Source organism: Ammodytes marinus, assembly GCF_949987685.1.
Source record: "Ammodytes marinus genome assembly, chromosome: 5".
NCBI lineage: Eukaryota > Metazoa > Chordata > Actinopteri > Uranoscopiformes > Ammodytidae > Ammodytes > Ammodytes marinus.
The window spans coordinates 26,549,754-26,570,866 of record NC_137234.1 but is presented as its reverse complement, the minus strand read 5'-3'; the positions used below and the strand labels follow the sequence as shown (position 1 = coordinate 26,570,866).

The 21,113-nt window shown below is 40.4% G+C and overlaps 1 protein-coding gene across 2 annotated transcripts in view; it reads left to right on the top strand.

Moving 5' to 3' along the window:
• The first annotated feature begins 236 nt into the window (after window positions 1-236).
• ranbp10 (RAN binding protein 10) overlaps window positions 237-21,113 on the top strand; it is a 36,899-nt gene continuing 16,022 nt past the window's right edge. For both annotated transcript variants that reach the window (XM_080027570.1, XM_080027569.1), the window contains exons 1-3: window positions 237-486; window positions 12,417-12,528; window positions 16,995-17,047. In XM_080027570.1, the coding sequence (XP_079883696.1) occupies window positions 288-486; window positions 12,417-12,528; window positions 16,995-17,047 (364 nt within the window). In that variant the 5' untranslated portion in view covers window positions 237-287. The remainder of the gene's footprint in view (window positions 487-12,416; window positions 12,529-16,994; window positions 17,048-21,113) is intronic.

Below are 21,113 nucleotides of genomic sequence, written 5' to 3'. Positions count from 1 at the left end.
ACTACATTCCCAAGCTTCCTCTCCCAGTGGGGACCTAAACCAGGATGACAGCAGTGGAGCTGTGTAGTCATTTCTAGAGATATAAAGGCGAGCGCGTGGCTGAACTACAGTACCCAAACGCCACTGCTCCAGCGTACAGTACACGCCGCTGCTTATCCGGGGATGTCACACCACTGCTATTTTTTCTTCTCAGTCCCTCTCACTCTCAGCCTACGGCTCCAGCGGACTGACACGGGGCTTTTGGATAGCAACAAGCGAACAATAAGACACAAAAACAGAGGCCAGACATGGCAGAGCTCGGAGCGGGAAGCCTGCCGTTGGGAGATCCTGCTTTTAACTACCAGGAGCACGAGCTCAACGAGCGGCTGAAACGGCTCTACCCGGCTGTGAACGAGGAAGAGACCCCTTTACCCCGATCCTGGAGCCCAAAGGATAAATACAGCTACATTGGACTGTCACAGAACAACCTGCGGGTCCATTACAAAGGTTAGAGAGCTGGCTCAGCCCATATGATCTGAATGACGTTAGTCACAACCGCAGAGGGTCTCAGCTCAAATCTGTCACTGTGTTGTTGTTGCTGCGGGGTCCTCTCTGTCGCTCGCTCAAACACAATCACTCTCACACACAGTATGCGATTATGTTGATTGTGTGTGTGTGTGTGTGTGTGTGTGTGTGTGTGTGTGTGTGTGTGTGTGTGTGTGTGTGTGTGTGTGTGTGTGTGTGTGTGTGTGTGTGTGTGTGTGTGTGTGTGTGTGTGTGTGTGTGTGTGTGTGTGTGTGTGTGTGTGTGTGTGTGTGTGTGTGTGTGTGTGTGTGTGTGTGTGTGTGTGTGTGTGTGTGTGTGTGTGTGTGTGTGTGTGTGTGTGCACTCCTGGTAAATCTAGTCTGAGCTGCCTCCTCTCCTGTCCTGTAACCTTGCTTTGTTTCACGGCAGAGCAGAGGAATGCCCAAATGGGTGACAGTGAACTCGCTAACCCTGACAGTTGGTCTTCTTACCCCCCCACACCGAAATTCACCTTCAAACGCATCGTTCTCCTTTGTTTATGTGCTGTTTATGGCGTCAGTTGTATTCATTGAACTGGCCGTGCGTCCTCCATAGTTTGTGCTGGAAAGTAGCCCTGGCAGCAATAACGACGCATAGACGAGGGTCTGCCAGTAAACTAACTAATGGTATTTAACAAACAGAAGCTAGCTAACAGCTATCTAACATAAATACAGTAGTTAGCTTGAGGCTAACTGGCTAACGTTAGCTAACCTAGCTGTGCCTCGGGACTAATAGTGAAAGCAGTGGGATAAACTGGCAAAATAGATGGACATGAGCCAACCGTGAGGTTAACCTTTTGACCATTGCAGTACTGAGGCTAATGCTGCGATTGTTTGGGTTTTGACTATAGCAGGCACCAAAATATAATAAAAAAATAATGGCATTGTTGTGTTTTTCGCGTGATTGCAGTGTCAGTGTTCTGGAAGTCTTTTCCAGAATTGGTCAATCATTTTATTTTTTTCACAGTCCTGGAAGCAACCGGGTCCAACTCCATTCAGATCTGTATGTTCCCAGAGCACAACAGTCTCGTGTCCAACCTCCAGCAGGCAGCCAGCTCGTTTTCAACAGCTGCTGTGAGGGAGGAGGCCTCTGCGCATTACATTAAGTTAGGCCAAATGTACTGATCTCTTTAAAAAAATAATAATCTCTTATCATTCGCAGACTCTGGCATTTTCACAGTAACAGCAACTTTGCTCGTCAGACGATGCGGCCAGTCATGTATTCGGATTGCTAAAAACTGGGCTGCCTGCTGGGCCTGTCGGCTGGATCATTTGATACATCCAGTCCCCTTAATCGGAACAAGGTGACATCTATATGTGAAGTCGTTTTTGTTTGCCTGTTGTTTTTCATCAGGCGACTTGTTAGGGCAGCCCCTCAGTAGCAGGCAAAGCTAGTCCTGCTTTTGAGGCTGCCAAAGAGGCAATGCAAGGCCACTTTGGGCCCTGTTGGCTGTTTACATCAGTGAGACAGGCAGAGGATGCAGGCAGGCGGTGTAACCCATTTTGAAACGCTTATCAGGCACATACGTAGTTGTGGTCCTGCTGTTTGGGAATAGAAGGGAAGGCCCGTTATTTGTTAAAACCAAGGCTCCCAGGCATATAGCCTGATATAACCCACAAATTATTTAATGCCTAATTAATCAGGTCCCTGCTGGTGATATGAACAGCGGTCACGTTTTAATATGAGCTTAAATTCTGTTTGTCAGTGGTGTGGACGCAAGAAGTGTTAAGTGGTGTGTCATGTATGGTGGATGCTGTTGTGCTCCATGTGGATTTTCTCTGTCATTGAGATCCGTGCATTCTGCCCAGAATAACCCATGCTCCTGACAAAGGCAGTGACACTGGCACACAATGATGAATGGGCCCATGTCTTGAGATTAGACATTGTCATTTCATGTTATGGGTTATGTAGGGCAATTGAGTATTGAAAAAAAGTGCACACATATTAAGTGACACTGCACAATTGCTTAGGGATGATATATAAATAGGTCTGTTCCGGAGTGCGCAGGATAATTTTTTGTCCTCCTGCTTGTTCCAGCTCCTGCTCCGTTCCCTCACCCTTGTGGTTTAAAATGCTATTTTGACCAGTGCGCCAATTTTCTCTGTTCAAGGCCACACAGTGTCTTAAAAGACACAGATTAATCCAGCCAGTCTCAAATAGATACTTAAATAAACACTGCAACTCTCTATAAACAAACACATTGATGCGGGAGATGATTCCCTTGTTCTTTTAATAGACTTTGAGGATGGATAAATAGAAAAAACATATACAGTTGCCTCAACTTGCTTGACAGGTAGGGCTACATATAGGGAGTGACATTGTGCCTAATGTTATGTAGCATACCGTGTTGTGAGCTATGCTGCTTTCAAGTATGGTTTAATATATTGCTGATATAAATAAAATGGCTAGCTCTCAGTGCCTCTTTTGATTAACCTCAAGGATGACTAAGATGTTTAAAGACTTTATAAGAATGTAAAATAAAGAACTCATGAAATATACTAGTGTAAACCCCACTAATATGAATCTGTTATCTTCACGGGTATATTCAGTTATCCATATAAGTAAGTAAAGATTCACAGCGATTTTCAAAACAAAGGACTTCACAAGAAAATCAATGTTGCACAAAATAAACTTCTTTATACAGCCTTATCTCTGTCTGTCCCTACTTGTCAAGCTTTGCTTTACCATGGTAACTATCTCATTGATATGTCATTAAGTGGGCAATGTAGGTCAAATAGTGAAGGTCAAATACTATCAAAGGGTGGAAGTGGCATCATTAAAGGAAGAGCTTGTCACTTTGATCAATCAGCTTTCTTGGATGAATACCACTTTCATGCCTGTATATAAATATGAAGCTACTGCCAGGAGCTGCTTAGCTAAGTTTGCTTAGCATAGAGACTAATCTTTAATTAACTCAATCTACAGAAAAACAGCAGTGTAAAAATTATGTACATGGAATTTATGTTGCCAGACCTTTTTCTAAGTAGCTTTCTGTAGTTTCTGCTAGTGGCCATTGTTTATGAGGTCATCGTGTCAGCCACGCCACAGAGGGAAACGATATATGAAATAAATCACAATGGAAAATGATATGGGAGCAAATTTGAATAGAATTTGGATTCCCTGAATTATACACCTCTGCCACCAGCAGTGAACTTATAGTAAGTAACAAAAACAGTCTAGGAGAAACTTCAAAAAATGTATCGTCTCTGGTCTTCTTGACAAGACTCTTCCTCTAAAGGTAGAGGCAATGATTCTGGAAAACGCTTGTTGTCAAAATCACTTTTTGTCCAAATCAGTGAATATCTCTTCTTGATCTGCTACAATTTGGTGTTGTTGTTGATACACAGCTTAAGCTCTGTTAACTGGTATACAAAGTGTTAACAAAGTGGGCTGCATCTAGAAACATACTCAGAATAGAGGTTGTTTATTAACATTGGAGTTTTTTTCAGCACACTGTCACACACACACAATACCGACAGGTAGCTGATCGTAATGAGATATTTACTGATTTTAACAAAATTAATTTTTTTACAACAAGCATTCGCCAATATCACCGACTACACCTTTAATATATTACGTAATATCTGCTAGTCACTACTAAAACCTCTTGGCCAGGTGTTGATATAACTCTTTCTTTGTTTTTCAACCTATACATCTGAACAATACTGTGAAATATGTACATCTCTTTAACCAATATTTTTACATTATTAAAATAGTGAATGTGAAAGAGATTAATCTTATTGTCCAGTGAGTCTCATACAGTTTGCGCTGTACATGGACTGCACGGACCCTCTGTAGACATTGACTGATGATAGCAATGTGCATTTAAGCCTCTTGTAGCCAATTGTTTTGTTTTTAGACCTGTAATCCTTAAGCTTTCAACAGCCATAAAAATTCCGATATTTTATTTGGGATGAGAGTTTACATCTCCAAGCTGGCCTGGGGAACGCCTCAATTACTTTGGCTTAGTTCATAGTAATTGCCGCCACAAAGTTAAGACAATGACATTTTCCAGAAGACTTTCGTCTTTCCTACAGTCCACAATGTCCCCATGTTTCGCATTCACCAGAACAGCATTTTGGGTCAATATGTTGAGTGTGGTGTTTGCATGGAAAAGATGTGAGCACTGCTGTTGAGTTAACACTTGCATTGTTGCACATGCTATACTAGTGCAGCTTCAAGGTTCTTGTGGCAGCAGGACTCCACTCCAAATCCACTGGGGATAAATCACCTTGGTCTGACATGTCGCACTGACCCTCATCCAAAATGCTTTGTCACTTCCCCAAGTGATGTCACAACCTCACAAAGCTTCAAAACAGAACTACATCATCTCAACAAATTTGCCATGCAATTGTGAGGTCACCAAAAGAGGAGTGGACATTCTGCAATCCTTTACTCAAACACATCTTTTGCCTAGAGGACTTTAAAGTGCTTAGGATTTTGAAAATCTTTCCTTGAGAAACTTCAGTTATGTTAAAAACCGTTTTGGTGTGATTCGGTGCTGAGATTTGTTTAAATCTTGCACCAAAGGTGTGTGACAAATTCTGAAATGAGTCAATAAAATATTTATTAAATGTGAGGGCAATTTCATTCAAATCATTTGTAATAATTCCCAGTACTTTAAGTTCACGTCTGTGTCCTTGATTTTGCTCACTGTCTGTCTTTTTTAATTTATTAAATATCTCCTATTATACTACTTTTCTGGTCTTAATTTCTCATTAATGACTCCTATAGAGCAACCTGACACGAATCACAGCACAAAAAACTAGATTTTCGGGACACTCTTCCTCTCATCTGGGGCTTTCAGCATTCTCTCTCAACACTCGGCTTCGTCCTTCTCTGCCCCCTCGCCCCCCTCCTGCCAACCCCACTCCGTTGTGATTGGTTACCTTCCAGAAGACTTTCTTCGGCGCTCGGGCAGATTTGAGCAGGCAGGTGTGGGCATGGCAGGAACGGGCCTGAGCACGATGCAGCATTACCATACATGGAAAATCCAGATTGATCTACGTAGAGAAATCCCGGAAATTTTAACGAGTAAATTGCGACTGGCCGGCGTTCCTAGTGTTTAGTGCTCTGCACAGCCACCCCAGACGGTCAGCAGGGAATAAGTCTTCATGCATGTAAGTCATTATTTGACACTTTAGTATGGTTAAACATGACTATAAATCATATAACAACGTTTATAGGTCATAAAAGTTGAAAAAGCATAATAGGTGCTCTTTAACATTCTTCCATATTAATTTGCTATTTCCTTTCCCTTCTTTAATAATAGTCATGAAGAAATTGGCTTTTGCTTTTCTTAATTCATCGTTTAAACACTACAACTCTGTGACATGTGTTTTAAAGTTACTAACCAATTTCAGACTTAATTAGGTCTGAAAACCAAGTGAATATGAAAACTTAACTTATAGTCATTTTGATAATTTGTGCAAATCACTGTCCTCAAAGCAGTCTGGAACAGGGCTGGGGCTACTGTATTTAGCTACGGTAACTTATTCTAAACCATATCCACTCATGTGTTGTGTTTTGATGATATTCAGAGACATACTTCATTGTTTGACATAAACTCCTGAGTTATCCCCAGGGATGCTAAGCTTTTGGGTGCTCTAAGCTTAAATGGTCAGTGAGCCCCCCCCCCCCCCCCCCCCAAAAAAAAAAAACAGGATCTCTGCGACTGCTTTTTGGCACATTTGCTGTAGTGATGATTTTTTGCGAACAGCATTTACTAACAGAAACAGCTTAACTTGTGTAAAAAGTTGCCTAGTATCCTACTAACTGCCTTTGCAAAGGAATTGAGTGATAGGATCATAGACGGATTAGGGCTGCAACTAACGATTATTTTGATAATCAATTAATCTGTCGATTATTTTCTCGATTAATCGATTATTAATCGATTAGTGTTTTGGTCCGTAAAATGTCAGAAAATGGTGAAAAGTGTTGATCAATCTTCCAAAGCCCATGTTGACGTCATCAAATTTATTGTTATGTCCAACACACACAGATATATCAGTTTACTGTCATAATAGGATTAAAGAAACCAGAAAATATTCACATTTGAGAAGCTGAAATCAGATAATTTGTATTTTTTTTATAAAAAATTACTTGAAACGATTAATCGATTATCAAAATAGTTGGCGATTATTTTAATAATCGATTAATAATCGATTTGTCGATTAATCGTTGCAGCTCTAAGACGGATTATGAGATAATGGGCCCCCCACTTGTCCCTATCCAGTCAGGTACACTGAATTTTCTACACAGATACACAATTAATGGCAAAAACATATCAAGGAAGTCAGTGTTTCCCACAGGATTTTGGGATATTGTTGGAGGGACCCTGTACCTTGTTGTGGGGTCTGGGGGTATGCCCCCCCTGGATTGTTTTAACCTTTTTAAAGTAAAATGCATCAATCTGGTGCACTTTGTGAGAAAAATGTTGAGACTATATCAAATCCTGAGATGCAGAAGGAACATTCTTTTTCAGATTTTTCTTAAACGGGTAACACTCTTTACTCTGCAACTGTAAAAACAGTGGATTGGTCTGCAGACCCATGTTCTATGATGGAGGGGCCCATTTCAATAGATAAAGGGTGGATAGCTACTTTTTATGAACAATTTAGAATTCACACATTGAAAGCTTATTTGTGTATTTGTGCATGGAACCCCACAGAGTTACTAATGTTGTTGTTTTTAATTTGCTTTTGTATTTCTCCCCTACTAGTTGAGGGGCCCATAATGATTTCTATCTTGTTAAATTGTGATGAGTATACTTATATTTAGGCTATTCCTTTTTGGACCCTGTAATAAACATCAGTGACTGAGCTCTTTGACTATGCAACATGAAAAGTTACTATCAGTATCTCTGGCTAAGGGCCCCCCTCAGCCCTTTGGCTCCGGGGCCTGTGCCCGGTGTGCCTGTGCAGTAATCCACCCCTGGATAGGTTACACAATTTAAAAAAAGATGGGCCTGTTCATAACTAATTTATATATTTTTTGTAATGTAAGGATTATTATGAACTTTAAAAAAAAAAAAAAAAATTTGGGGGGGCATCTTGGTGCCCTTTTTTTTTCTTTTAACCTTTATTTATACAGGTAAATCCCATTGAGACCGAAGACTCTTTTACAAGGGAGACCTGTTTTCCTTTCCCACATTACCATTCACACACAGATTCATACACCGATAGCAGGCCTCTGCTTCTGGCGAATGATAAAACCTGTTTGCCTTGTAAGCAATTAAGGCCTCATTGAGCTGCTGTAGAGTGGGGCATTAACCTTTGACCTGTGACCCCTGGAGGGTTTGATGTCCCATAACAGCTGTAAGGTGTGACACTGAAGCTTCTCAGGCACGGCTTTGTCTCAATTATTTAAGGTGGAATCAGTGATTCTGGAGAACACTTGTTGACAACTAGCCTGGTACTACCAGACCATCGTCCTTCATTTCATTTGTACAGAAGGTCTGGAATCGCTCAATTGACAAACGTTAACTCACTTGAAGACGGGTGTCTGTTAAAATTTTAAACTATTGGATCTTCCCAGTGCCACTCTGGATCTGCCAACCAATCGCATAACGTTTGGTTGTGACGTATGTCATGCACCGACTTCTGAGCCACTCCCTCTGTTCGCTGATTGGACTGGCAGAAATCTGGCTGGAGAAAACCCACTAATATACCGCACGCACACCCAGACTGACTACTGAATGGAAATGAAAATTGAGCGGAAGTATGAAGGCGGAAGGTGCCAGGCTAGACAACTGCACTTTTGGTCAAAATCAGTGAATATTTCCACATGATCCGCTACCTGTCCTTAATGGATGTGTGCTGAAAAAAAAACGAGTTTTAAACACTGCCCACGCTCTGTATACAAAGGAAATGTAAACAATGGGGGCCCACTGCCACATACCTGTTTACATGACTGGATTTTTTTTTTAGCGCACACACATTACTGACAGGTAGTAGTGGATTGTGAGGATATGTTCACTTATTTTGACAAAACAATATTTAGATAACACACTTTCTTCCGAATCACTGACTCCATCTTTAAATAGTTTTATTGATATGTTTTTGTTCAAATGTTTAGCACTGGTGTAGTAGCAGCTAATATCGTTCTAGCTGAAGGTATGTGTCTAAACTAAGTATGTATATGATTTACAGTATATATGCGCTAAGTCAAGTTGTACTAATGTTATGGCATTATGTTTTTGTCGAGACAAACCTTTTAAATTGAAGATTGTCAATATAGGATGGGCAATGTGGTTAGAGCAGTAGCCATTTCCCCTATCCCTCTGTGCAGTTGTAAAGAGACCTATTGGCCTACTGACAACTGTTTTTTCGTGAGGAGCAGCTAAATTTAGACTCCACGAATGTTGCTGCAACCATTGGAGCGGACAATCGTGCCCGACAGACACAGAAACCCACACACGCACAGGCATGCCGCTCACATGAAGAAACATGCAGTAGTATGTTGAGTTGTAGAACGGGCAGGGTTGATTGTTACACTAAATCATGGTTACTACTAGGCTAGGTTTCCTAGGCCATGTATTGTACCATGTGGTAAATTGTTTAACATTACTAGTAAATGTACTAGTTCTTGTTCTGCAAATTATAATGTGCTTTCACAATCAATATATTAATGACTGTATCCAAGAAAACAATTCATCTCTCGTGAACACTGTATGGTGTGCTGGTGATTTCATGAAGAATACAATCGTATGAAAAAGTTTGGGAACCCCTCTCAGCCGGCATTATAATTGACTCTGCTTTCACAAAAAAAATATAAAAGTGGTATGTCTTTAATTTACCAGGAACAGCTAAGTACTGGGATGTTTTCCAAACAAAGATTTTTTGAAAAGCAGTATTTGGTTGTATGAAATAAAATAAAATGTGAAAAACTGGCTGTGCAAAAATATGGGTACCCTTGTGGTTTTGTTGATTTTAATGCCTGTAACAGCATGTAAAACTGATGAATTTAAACACAAAGTTGGTTGGATTATGTTGTTAAGCCTTGAACCTCATAGAAATGTCTGTTTAATCATGAGAAAATGTATTTTAGGTGCCTAAATGCAAGTTGCACTTCTCTTTGACTCTCTGCTGAAGTGAGACAGAATGGGATCATCAAAACTGCTCCCAAACGATCTTAAAAACAATGATTATTCATTATCATGGTTTAGGGGAAGGCTACAAGAAGCTTTCCCAAAGGTTTCAATTGTCAATTTCTACTGTAAGGAACGTTGTCAGGGAATGGAAGGACACAGGCACAGTTGCAGTTAAACCCAGGTCTAGCAGACCAAGAAAAGTACAAGAGCGGCATATGCGGCGGATTGTGAGAATGGTTGTACACAACCCAAAGATCACCTCCAAAGACCTGCAAGAACATCTGGCTGCAGATTGTGTATCTGTACATGGTTCAACAAATCAGTGCAATTTGCACCAAAACATCTGTATGGCCAGGTGATGAGAAGGAAGCCCTTTCTGCGCCCACGCCACAGATACAGTTGCATGGAGTATGCAAAAGCTCATTTAGACAAGCCAGATTCATATTGGAAGAAAATGCTTTGGACTGATGAGACAAAAATTAAGTTATTTGGTCTTCATAAAAAGCAGATGTTTTGGTGCAAATTGCGCTGAATTGTTGAACCATGTACAGATACACAATCTGCAGCCAGATGTTCTTGCAGGTCTTTGGAGGTGATCTGTGGGTTGTGTGCAACCATTCTCACAATCCTCCACCTATGCCGCTCCTGTTTTTTGGTCTGCCATGCCTGGGTTTAACTGCCACTGTGCCTGTGTCCTTCCATTTCCTGACAACGTTCCCTACAGTCGAAATTGACAATTGAAACCTTTGGGAAAGCTTCTTGTAGCCTTCCCCTAAACCATGACAATGAACAATCTTTGTTTTTCAGATCTTTTGGGAGCTGTTTTGATGATCCCATTCTGTCTCACTTCAGCAGAGAGTCAAAGAGAAGTGCAACTTGCATTTAGGCACCTACAATACATTTTCTCATGATTAAACAGACATTTCTATGAGGTTCAAGGCTTAACAACATAATCCAACCAACTTTGTGTTTAAAGTCATCAGTTTTACATGCTGTTACAGGCATTAAAATCAACAAAACCACAAGGGTACCCACATTTTTGCACAGCCAGTTTTTCACATTTTATTTTATTTCATACAACCAAATACTGCTTTTCAAAAAATCTTTGTTTGGAAATCATCCCAGTACTTAGCTGTTCCTGGTAAATTAAAGACATACCACTTTTATATTTTTTTTGTGAAAGCAGAGTCAATTATAATGCCGGCTGAGAGGGGTTCCCAAACTTTTTCATATGACTGTAGATCACTATGAGCTTAAATATATGTTACATACAATTTTATTAAAATGGAGATGTTAAGTATGTCATATAGCTAAATATAGACCAGAACACTAGGCTCAGTTTCAGTCAGCTAGCGTTTTTGATCATTACTACATGTCCTGTATCTTCCAAGCTGGCTGTGTTTGGAGCTCCCATGCTCTGTCTGTTACACACACACACACACACACACACACACACACACACATACACACACACACACACATACACACACACACACACACACACGTGTGGGCACATAAGGGTTAGGCGATGTTGCCCATTGCCACTCCATCCTATCGCCACCTTGTATGATCGCTGATGCACGATCCAATATTTATTCATATTAAATATACATTTTCATCTATAAGTCTCACTTTGGTTTCATCTCTGTGTCAAACAGCTGGTCGGATCAGCTGATCGGCCGACAGCAGGAATCAGTCTAAAGTCAGATCACTAGTTATAATCACGTAGAAGTCAAAAAACTAAATTATAAAATAAATCACTCTGTCTGTCTGCCTGCTGTCCATCTCTGTGTCTGTCTGCCTGTCTATCTCTCCACTGCACACTCAGTCACTCGATAGCATCGGCCCAAAAAAAAGGAAAACTCATGGCATCGGCGGCTGACAAAAAAAATTGCAGATTGTGCCACCCATCGGCACAACCCTAACACGCACGCACCCATCCACCCACACACACACACTCAGCCTTAAGGTGTCTGCTGACAGCCAGCTGCTTCGTTTAAGGTTACAGCCTATCTACATTTCATGTGCGCACACACACACACACACACACACACACACACACACACACACACACACACACACACACACACACACACACACACACACACACACACACTAGAGCTCACTATGACTTTACCAGGACAGGTGAACTCAGTCAGAAAGAGATGCACATGTTTACTGTAGAGCTGTTATACAACACACCTCTTTCCCTTCCATGACCCCAAGGATTGCATAAGCAGCCATCTGAATATGGAGTGACGGACAGTGATGACTGCTGTGTGCCAGAAATCTATTTGGTCCAGAAACAATACATCAGCCTTATGACTCTGTTGTTTACATCTTTACTACACACAGACACAGTCTATAATAAAAATCTATAAACAAACAAAAACAGCCGTCTCGTGGAAACCTTGTTGGAACAAAAGTATGGATTATGGGAAGAAAACGTGTGCACTACTGATGGCTGGATGTTGTCATTGTCTCACCATCTCGCCCCCCCCCCCCCCCCCATAACATTTTTTTTTACATGTTGCTACTAGCTCCATTGGGCCCCCTTTGTTTTTCATACCCACAGGGCCTAGGCTGTGTATTTACACTGATTTTTTTCAGTGCTCACACAGCACAGATAGCGGATTGCGAGGAGATATTCATTGACTTTGACAAAGTGATTGTGACTCCAATTGTGTCACGAAAAAGCTCACACAATGACATTTTCCAGGAAACTTGCAGTCACCACTGTCACCATGTTGCTCATGTATACATTGTGTTTGTGCTCTTGCAGGCCATGGTAAAAACCACAAGGACGCGGCATCAGTGCGAGCGACACACCCAATCCCCGCTGCCTGTGGGATCTACTACTTTGAAGTCAAGATAGTCAGCAAAGGACGAGATGGGTAAGCAGCAGCAGCAGCTACAACTGTGTTCAAGCCTTGATGCATGTGTCCTGTGCTACTATGATAACATGTCAAAAAACCTCTGGTAACATGTTCAGTGTGCCCAAACCAAATAGATTATTTGTATGCAACGTTTTGGAGCAAAAACATTTCTTGTGGAGGTTCAGTGTCATGTTCATGTCCATGGAATGCTGCGCAGCATCGGCTGTTTTCTAGTGAATATTGTAGAAGTTACAGATGAGTGTTCAGGCTGACAGTTCTGTTAAGATTGTAATACAACAGTGACGTCCCAAGGGAACTTTCTAACTGTTTGATATAAAATAAAATAAGTGTCCCACCAAGCTAAAGTGCCATAAGTCATAATCAACCAGCAATAATTGAAATTGTAATGTATACTAGTAGTAAGTAGAACATTTTAAGTATGATAGTGTTCTTAATTCAACAGTTGGCAAGCATGTTTGCGGCGTCACAGATTTCTACACAACTTGGTCCAAATGGCAATCCATAGGTTCATGAGCAGGGAATGTTTTCCAATGCGTTACAGAGTTACAGCAGTTCATCTAGAAAGTAGAGTGTTACATATGACTTATAATAACTTGATTTCTATACTATGAATGTTTCCTGATACTTTTCTCCATAATGTATCAAATATGAGTTTACTTTCTTCATTCATACTTGTTTTCTTGTAGCTTGTTTTGATGAGGCCAGACATCCCTTTGGTCACTGTGCTGGCTTGGTGAATTTGTTAACTTGCTCCTCGGGTCCGCTTAGCAAAACTGCAATTTTTTTTAATATCACCCTTCCAAGTTTATTGCCAAACACAATGCTGCCACTGCCTCTAAATGTGTCACTGACGACCTCCATTAGTGTCACCATGTTGCCAAAAATCCGAATGAGTTCTTCTCCAAATGTTTCAGTGCCTGCGACAGAGTTGCGTTGACAGTGGCTGACATTCAAACTTTTGTTCATATGTCAGTGAAATCCCAAAGTGGCAACTTCTAGCAAACCCGAGGGACCTAAAAGCAGACTGTCGGGGTGAATCCGAAAAGTCGTCATCTTAGCTGAACCAGATTTCTCTCAATTTGACATTTGGCCAGGTTATTTCTAGAAAAAACACCTAAAAAAATCATCCAACAGAGAGAGTTTGGCAGAACAGCCTTTTTAATCAGTGGATTTGAATCAATTATTTTGAAACTATTGTTAGATATATTTTGTTTGGCAGATTATAACGCAACTATTGGTGCGAGAACTTGAATAACAGAGTCAGCAATAAAGCAAGTGCTTCCTACATGATTAAACCGTTCCATTTTTGTTTTGTCTATACGTCGGGCATATCTGGCATCATGCACTGTTAGTGAGGTTGATGCCAAAGGAACTGAATTAAATTAAAATGAAGAAATTCTAGCTGAACTTAAGCTTTTTTTAATTTTTTTAAGTCAAATATTAAATTTGTATGGGGGGAAATGAATGGGGACAACCCTCTGTTTTCAAATGGTGGCATACAGCAAGTCATGCAGCATAATAAGTAAGCCTAAGTCTAAAGCATGCAGTCACTTTGCCAGTTTCCCTGGATTTCAAAACTCACTTTTTGACCTGTATTCTGCATTTGAACTGCAACTCCCCCATCCTTCCTCCTTAATAAAGTATTGCATAATACACTAATAAACTCTCCCCTGTTCCAGTTGAGCAGCTCCGTGCCAAGGGAACAAAAAAAAAACTGTGACGTTTAAGACAACTGCAATGTGGGAGTGTCTGTGTGTGTGACTTCTACCTTAAGGTGTAAAGGGAAAAAAACCTTCCAAAGACACCCAGCTGCTTGAGTTAAACCAGCAGACAACTGTAGTGTAAATGTATGGTTGATTGTCTGGTTCACAGGACCAGAAGCAGGACTTACTAAAGTACTGAATTCATATTTTACGTAGAAACATGAAATAGTCAAATACACGCTGCCAAATGGACCTTCCTGTCATTCTTACAGAAGCAGAAGTGGTATGTCAGGAAATACTACTGAGTATCTTCCACTATAAGGGCATGCACTGTGTGTGTTATTCCAACTTGCACTACTCAAACTAGGCCTTTCAATATAATATAATATAATATAATATAATATAATATAATATAATATAATATAATATAATATAATATAATATAATATAATATAATATAATATAATATAATATAATATAATATAATATAATATAATATAATAAAAATAAATAAATAAAACACAATTAACCCAAATATGATTTTTATCTACTGAAAAAAGATTAAAGAAGAATAGAAGAAAAATGAAAAATAATCAGTACTCCACTTGTGTGTAAGGAAATATTATCTTATAGGACACTTAAGCTACTGTATGCATATATCATAACATAGTGCATATTGTGGAAACAGTATAGCCTCTCGTTGGGTACATCCCATACCAGATGTTGAAAGACATTTTCAAAGAAGACCGATGATAAGTGCTGATTATCAAGCATTAAGGTATTTAAGACACCTGTCCCTTTACAACATTCTGCATTTGGGAGGACCCAAATAGCCTTTGGAACTAGTCGGCTGGTTACACAGGCTAAGCAGTTTTCACCTGGGAACTAGTTAGCCTTACTTGCTGACACTTATTCTTATTAGACCATACTTTTTGTGATTATTATGTTATTATATTATATATTATATTACATTACATTACAGTATATTATATTATATTATATTATATTATATTATATTATATTATATTATATTATATTATATTATGTTATATTATATTATATTATATTATATTATATTATATTATATTATATATACGAGAGTAAGGGAGTAACATAAGGAGTGCTAAGGTCAGTGTAAGGGGCCTTTATTACGGCAAAAAAAAAATGATAGTTAGCGCACTTAATGGTTGCAATGTATTTCTCTGGCTTGATCGCATTGCCACCTCTGATGATACTTGTCCCAGGCCAGCACAATAAAACATAATTTGATTTGATATGATCATCTTTATTGTCTGCAGACAGCAGTAGGAAACCACATCATAGTATAAATAAATATACGTAAATACAAAGCATACATGAAATGCCTGGTAATAAAATCAGATAATGAACCCTGTTTGGCTTCAATGGAATGTTTGGCCAAGTGTTCTCAAAACTAGCTGTGTGAATTGCCATTTTTTTATGTTCAAAAATAATACTATGAGACAACATTTATTTTGACTAACTAAGGCATTGCCACAGTGAGAGATCAGCATGTAAAATGACATCGGTAGAAGTGCAATTAATAAACAGTCAATGGAAAAATCGACCTTTTCCCTAAGGCCAAGCGCAGGTCAAACTGTTCCACTAGTCAAGTGAAATATATACAAATCTAATAGATGGATTGGTTCGATGTGTAATAGAGACATTCATGGTCTGTAGAGAATGACCCATAATGATTTTAGTGATCCCATTCCCAGGACGCCGTAAGACACCGGAACCACTAAATGACCATGAGAACTATTGCATTGATTGCCATGAAATTCGGTTCAGATTTGATGGCCCATTCAGGACGAATTGTTATAACTGTGGTGCTCCTTCAACTTTGACTGTAGTGCCATAGGCAAGGCAAAATTATCTTGTTATATCCCTAGATAGAACATTAGTTGGACAAGTGATATTGACTTATTTCTGTTAGTCTGCGTCATAGTTATTGTCCTGTTCTTTGGGACAATATTGACGACTTGTTCGATGGAGCAAATGTCAGTTTTTTTCCCCATGGGGTTTTGGTTAGCATGCTGACATGAAAAGGATGCAGGCCATGCGCTTATCTTCGTGTGACGGACTTACAGTATGATGCCACTGCTGACCCCTAATCTTCAACCTCTAGCTGTTACTTTTGATGTTAGGACTCTCCCTGTGCAATAACCAGGCCATGCTTATGGGACACTAAAGGAGATCAAGACAGTATGCTCAAAGTCACCTCTGCCTGCTGATGCTCATCAAAATTGAAAATCCAGAGCTTTATCTGAATACCTTTCAAAGTTAAAGGTGGAGTCAGCAATTCCGGAGAATGCTTGTTGTTAAAATCACTTTTTTGTCAAAATCTGAGAATATCTCCTCACGCTCCGCTACCTGTACGTACGTGTGTGTGTGTGCGCCGGGAAAAAAAATCCAGTCTGTGTTGTTAATACACAGCCTATAGGTTCTGTAAACAGGCATGCTGATTGCTAAGGTGTGCCGTTCCCCCTTTTGTTTAAATACCAGTTTACAGAGCCTAAGCGTTGATTTTTTGTTTGTTGTTGAGCACACAGGATCGTGAGTATATATTCACTGCGATTTTCTACAACGAGTGTTCTCCAGAATCATTGACTCCACCTTTTAACCCAATAAAACCTTTGACCGATTACATACATACATGTTTAAATGCGGGACCGGGCACATGCTGTGTGGTGTGTGAAATGTAATATCATTTTTGAATTCTTCTTCTCTCGTTGTGTGCAGGTACATGGGCATTGGCCTGTCTGCCCAGGGAGTCAACATGAACAGGCTGCCTGGTGAGTAACATCGCCACAACACAACAAGCAGGAGAACGGATATATGGACAGATTAAACATGTGTTGAATAGAAATCCATGGTGAAATGAGTTTAAGGGACATTGCAATGGGACGGGTGGGGCATCTAAATGAATTGATTAATGGACGCCGGTAGAAACAAACAAGACGTGGGTGTCTGCAGTCGTAGCAATCAGTGAATTGGGGTGAAATGAGGATGTCCCAAGGTTAGTCAACATCGGCAGAGGAGGGTATATGGTGAGCACACCCCGCCGCAACCGTCCAGCAGTAACATTGGCCTGGAGCCAGAATTTCAAACTACTTAGCATTCGGATGGGACCAGCGCCTTTTGGCAAACCGTCCCGCATTCTTTTGTTCAATTTGGGTTGAAAACAGGACAGGTCTGTTCCATTCAAATACCTCAACTGCTCCACTTGTGTTCTCTCTGGTCCCTCCCTGACATGCTCTACCTGCTGCAGCTCCTCGCTCCGAACGACAGTTTTGCGCGTTAATTTATTTTCAACTAGTGTCTTTCCCGGTCTTTCCTCGTATCCTTGCTGTCTTAGTGGTGTGAGCAGTTGTTGTTAAATGGGAAATAGGACATTTAGGGGCCGTTGATGGTAGACATTGCTGTTTGTTGGCTGCCGTAGTGTCAAACTGTCAGACTGCTAGGGTCGTGAACGCTCACGCAACTGACGCAACAACGTCGGTGCCAAAGTGAATGGACAGTCCCAACAGCCAATAAGAACGGAGAATCGGAGCCTCGCTCTGATTGGTCAAAGTGTACATGAGCGGTGGCAATTTTTGGGGCTGGCACACAGAGGCAGGGGAGAGCAAAGTGATGAGTAGATATTCTGAATGGCTAATATTAAATTTTTGCCAAATATTACAGTGAAAAAGTTACCCACCCTAGCTTTAACTAGGCTGCGGTATCAGCCACCCCCATTGGCTCAGATTACAATCAAGCATTTGACTGTGCTATGTGGTGAGTTAACTCTAGCCTTTACATCACGGGATAGCTCTCTTATTCAACAATGTAAACACAGGAGAAGGGCTGAGTGTTAGTCATTGTTTTCACTCAGTCTGTATATAATTCTGCTGCTGGATGTAGTGGGGGAGGGATGGAGTTGACAAGAGGACACCTGCATGTGTGGAGCTACTATAAATGTAGATTAAAAGGAAGGAGGAAAGTGACAAGGAATGGATGTCGTGGATCAGTGAAAGTAGCTGGAGGAGTGCCAATATTTTTGTGTGGCGTTGCTATGGTAATGCAATGTGGCTGGTGTTGTCCGCTGCAGAAAGAACATGTCAGGGCATGTCTCAACGGAGCAGTCATATTATAATGGACCAGTTGACTCCAGCTTCAATCATGACCTCACTGATCTGATATAGGACTTTTTAATAGTGGACCGCTCAAACAGTCCTTTACAGATATCAATATATTTGGTGAATGAGACACATTCATTTTAGGTTTCTGTGTATTTTGATTTTGAATGTTTTTCTCACACATCATCACAAGGGTGTCGTAGCAGGTTGTTTAACAAAACATTCTGTCAGTTAGTAGCCTGAATTCAGTTTTGTTTAAAGTTTATATAACAGTGTTAAATTCATTTTACACTTCAGCTCACAGCTTGCTACAATAGAACACTTGATGTCAAAATCCCTTAATGTCAAAATCAGTGAATATCTCCTCACGCTACCTATCCGTACTGTGTGTACGACTATGCGCTTAAAAAAAGCTGGTGTTAATACACAGCCTAGGCTCCATAAACAGATATGTAAACAAAGGGTATGTAAACAAAGGGTTCCATTGTAGCTAGCAACACATATGTGTGTGTTTTGTGTTAACACTGGATTTTTCTTTTCAGCACACACAGCATGGACAGATAGCAAATCGTTAGGAGATATTCACAGGTTTTGACAAAAAGTGATTTTGACAACAAGCATTCTCCAGAATCACTGACTCCACCTTTTAACAGTACGCACAAAAAGTGTTTATCCTTGAGGTCTGCAAAAAATATATTGAATGCAATTTTTATAATATCTAAGACTGTGAACAATTAACTCTTGGGTGTTCAAGCTAGCTATCTTCTTCTGCCCCGCCTTTGCCTGTACATATTAGCTGTCCATCAGTAACTGGCATCAGAAACGTATGGTGGCATGGCCGTGTGAATACGTGATATGCACACAACAGGACCCACTTGCTCCATTATCCCTCAAAATGCTGATTCTATTATCCTCCTTTACCCATAATGAAACTCCACGGAGTATTCTGACTCATCATCATTGTTTTATTTATGACCAAGCTCCCGCCAGAGCCACATCTAACGTTGTAGTCCAGAGCCCTGTTTCAGGTAGCTGCTTTTGAGGCAACCCAGTGTTTGTTCGCTCTGAGTTAGTGGAAACTCTGGGTTTTCCGTTTCAGGTAGCAGGTTCAGCGTTACCGAGAGTCAGTTACTGCGGCAACATACGCCGTGGGTCTAACCTGCTCGGGAGGTGGTTAGACCTACCCTGAGTTTGTTACGCTGCAGCTCCGACTGAAGAAAGAGTCACTGTTACAACGTGTCCCTGTACAGTTTAAAGCAAAATCAATCCATAGAAATCTCCATCGGGATGTGTTTATCATGTACTGATGATTTTACGTTTGATCGATCATTTATCTGATCAGTAGCCTTGTTCTCAGCCCTCGTTCGTTCATATGGCGGCCACCTTACACATCGTGAACATGTTCTTCATTCAGATTAATAAACCTTTTTGTATTGTATGTAGGCCTATATCATTCTTCTTTTTATTAATAGGGATTTTTGTCAGGTTCAAATGTAATTCTGCGGCTGGGGCTGCACGCGATCGTTACTGTTCACTTGTGTCATCCCAAAGTTACAGACGAGCCTCATTAAATAGCCGTATATGAATATAGAAATAATATGATAATTTAAACTGTGATCACTAGAGGACAAGGGATCTGATAATAAATCAATCAAGCTCTACAATGGAAATCTAATGAGTCTGACGTGTATGTCTTTCACTCATTTAAAAGAAGCGACAGTCTGTTTACTGCACAGTAGGCTATTATAGCTTGCCTACATAATACAGCGAATATAAAACACTGTCAGCAATGCTGTGCGTCGCCAGCTTGTTTGCTGCTGCTGATATGCGTAACTTAATTCTTAAAATAGACTTGCTTCTCTTAATGATTCTATTGACAAAAAATGTCCCCCCCGTTGTTTTTCTGAATGGCCGAGGTGATTAGATCAGAGTTATGAGATAATATCCCCATCAATTCTTCTCCATACCATAAACTCATTCGATAATATTTCTTACTCTAGTGGGAGGAGCGGAGAAGTTTTTTTCTTTTTTTTTTAGAAGTCGATAAGTGGGAGGATCAAGCATTTCCATGGTGAATCATGTTATCAGCGATCCATTGACGATGGCTTTTACGCACGCAATCAACCCAGAGTGAACACGCTCAGAGTCGATTGACCCAACGCTGATCCACTGTTCTGAAACCGAAAACCCAGAGTTGCTCAGCTCTGATTTGAGCAACTCAGAGTGCAGGATTAAACCCAGAGTGTTTTCACAGAGTAGTTTCTCGTGACCCTGAGTAAATTCCCCCCTTAAAAGTTCAACAAAATAAATTGTGTTGAATTTCACTGAATCACAGTGACGGGGTGGCTGTCTTTGTCTAGTTTGTAAAGTTGGATTCAGACCATGGGCCACTCAGTCCAATGCCAGGAGGATTGAGAGAACAAAGATGCTACTATCAAAGATGTAATAAGAAAACATGAGCAGCCTGAAAACAATCATCCGACCCTTTGTGCTGTGTGGACTGACTCTCTGTAAGTTATTAGCCAACAAAAAGTGCAACGCAGCTCTGAAGCCATGACATGATTCTGTCATTTATAGCTTTGAGTAAAAAAAGAAAAGAAAAGGATTTTGAAAGAGTATTCAAAGCACAAGAAGAGGAATACCTTAGTTGTTTCCTCTTCGTTTACTGTTCCCCGCTGTATTGTTTTTTCTTCTTGTGCTCAACCCCATGGCCCACTATGTCCATACGCACGCACGCACACAC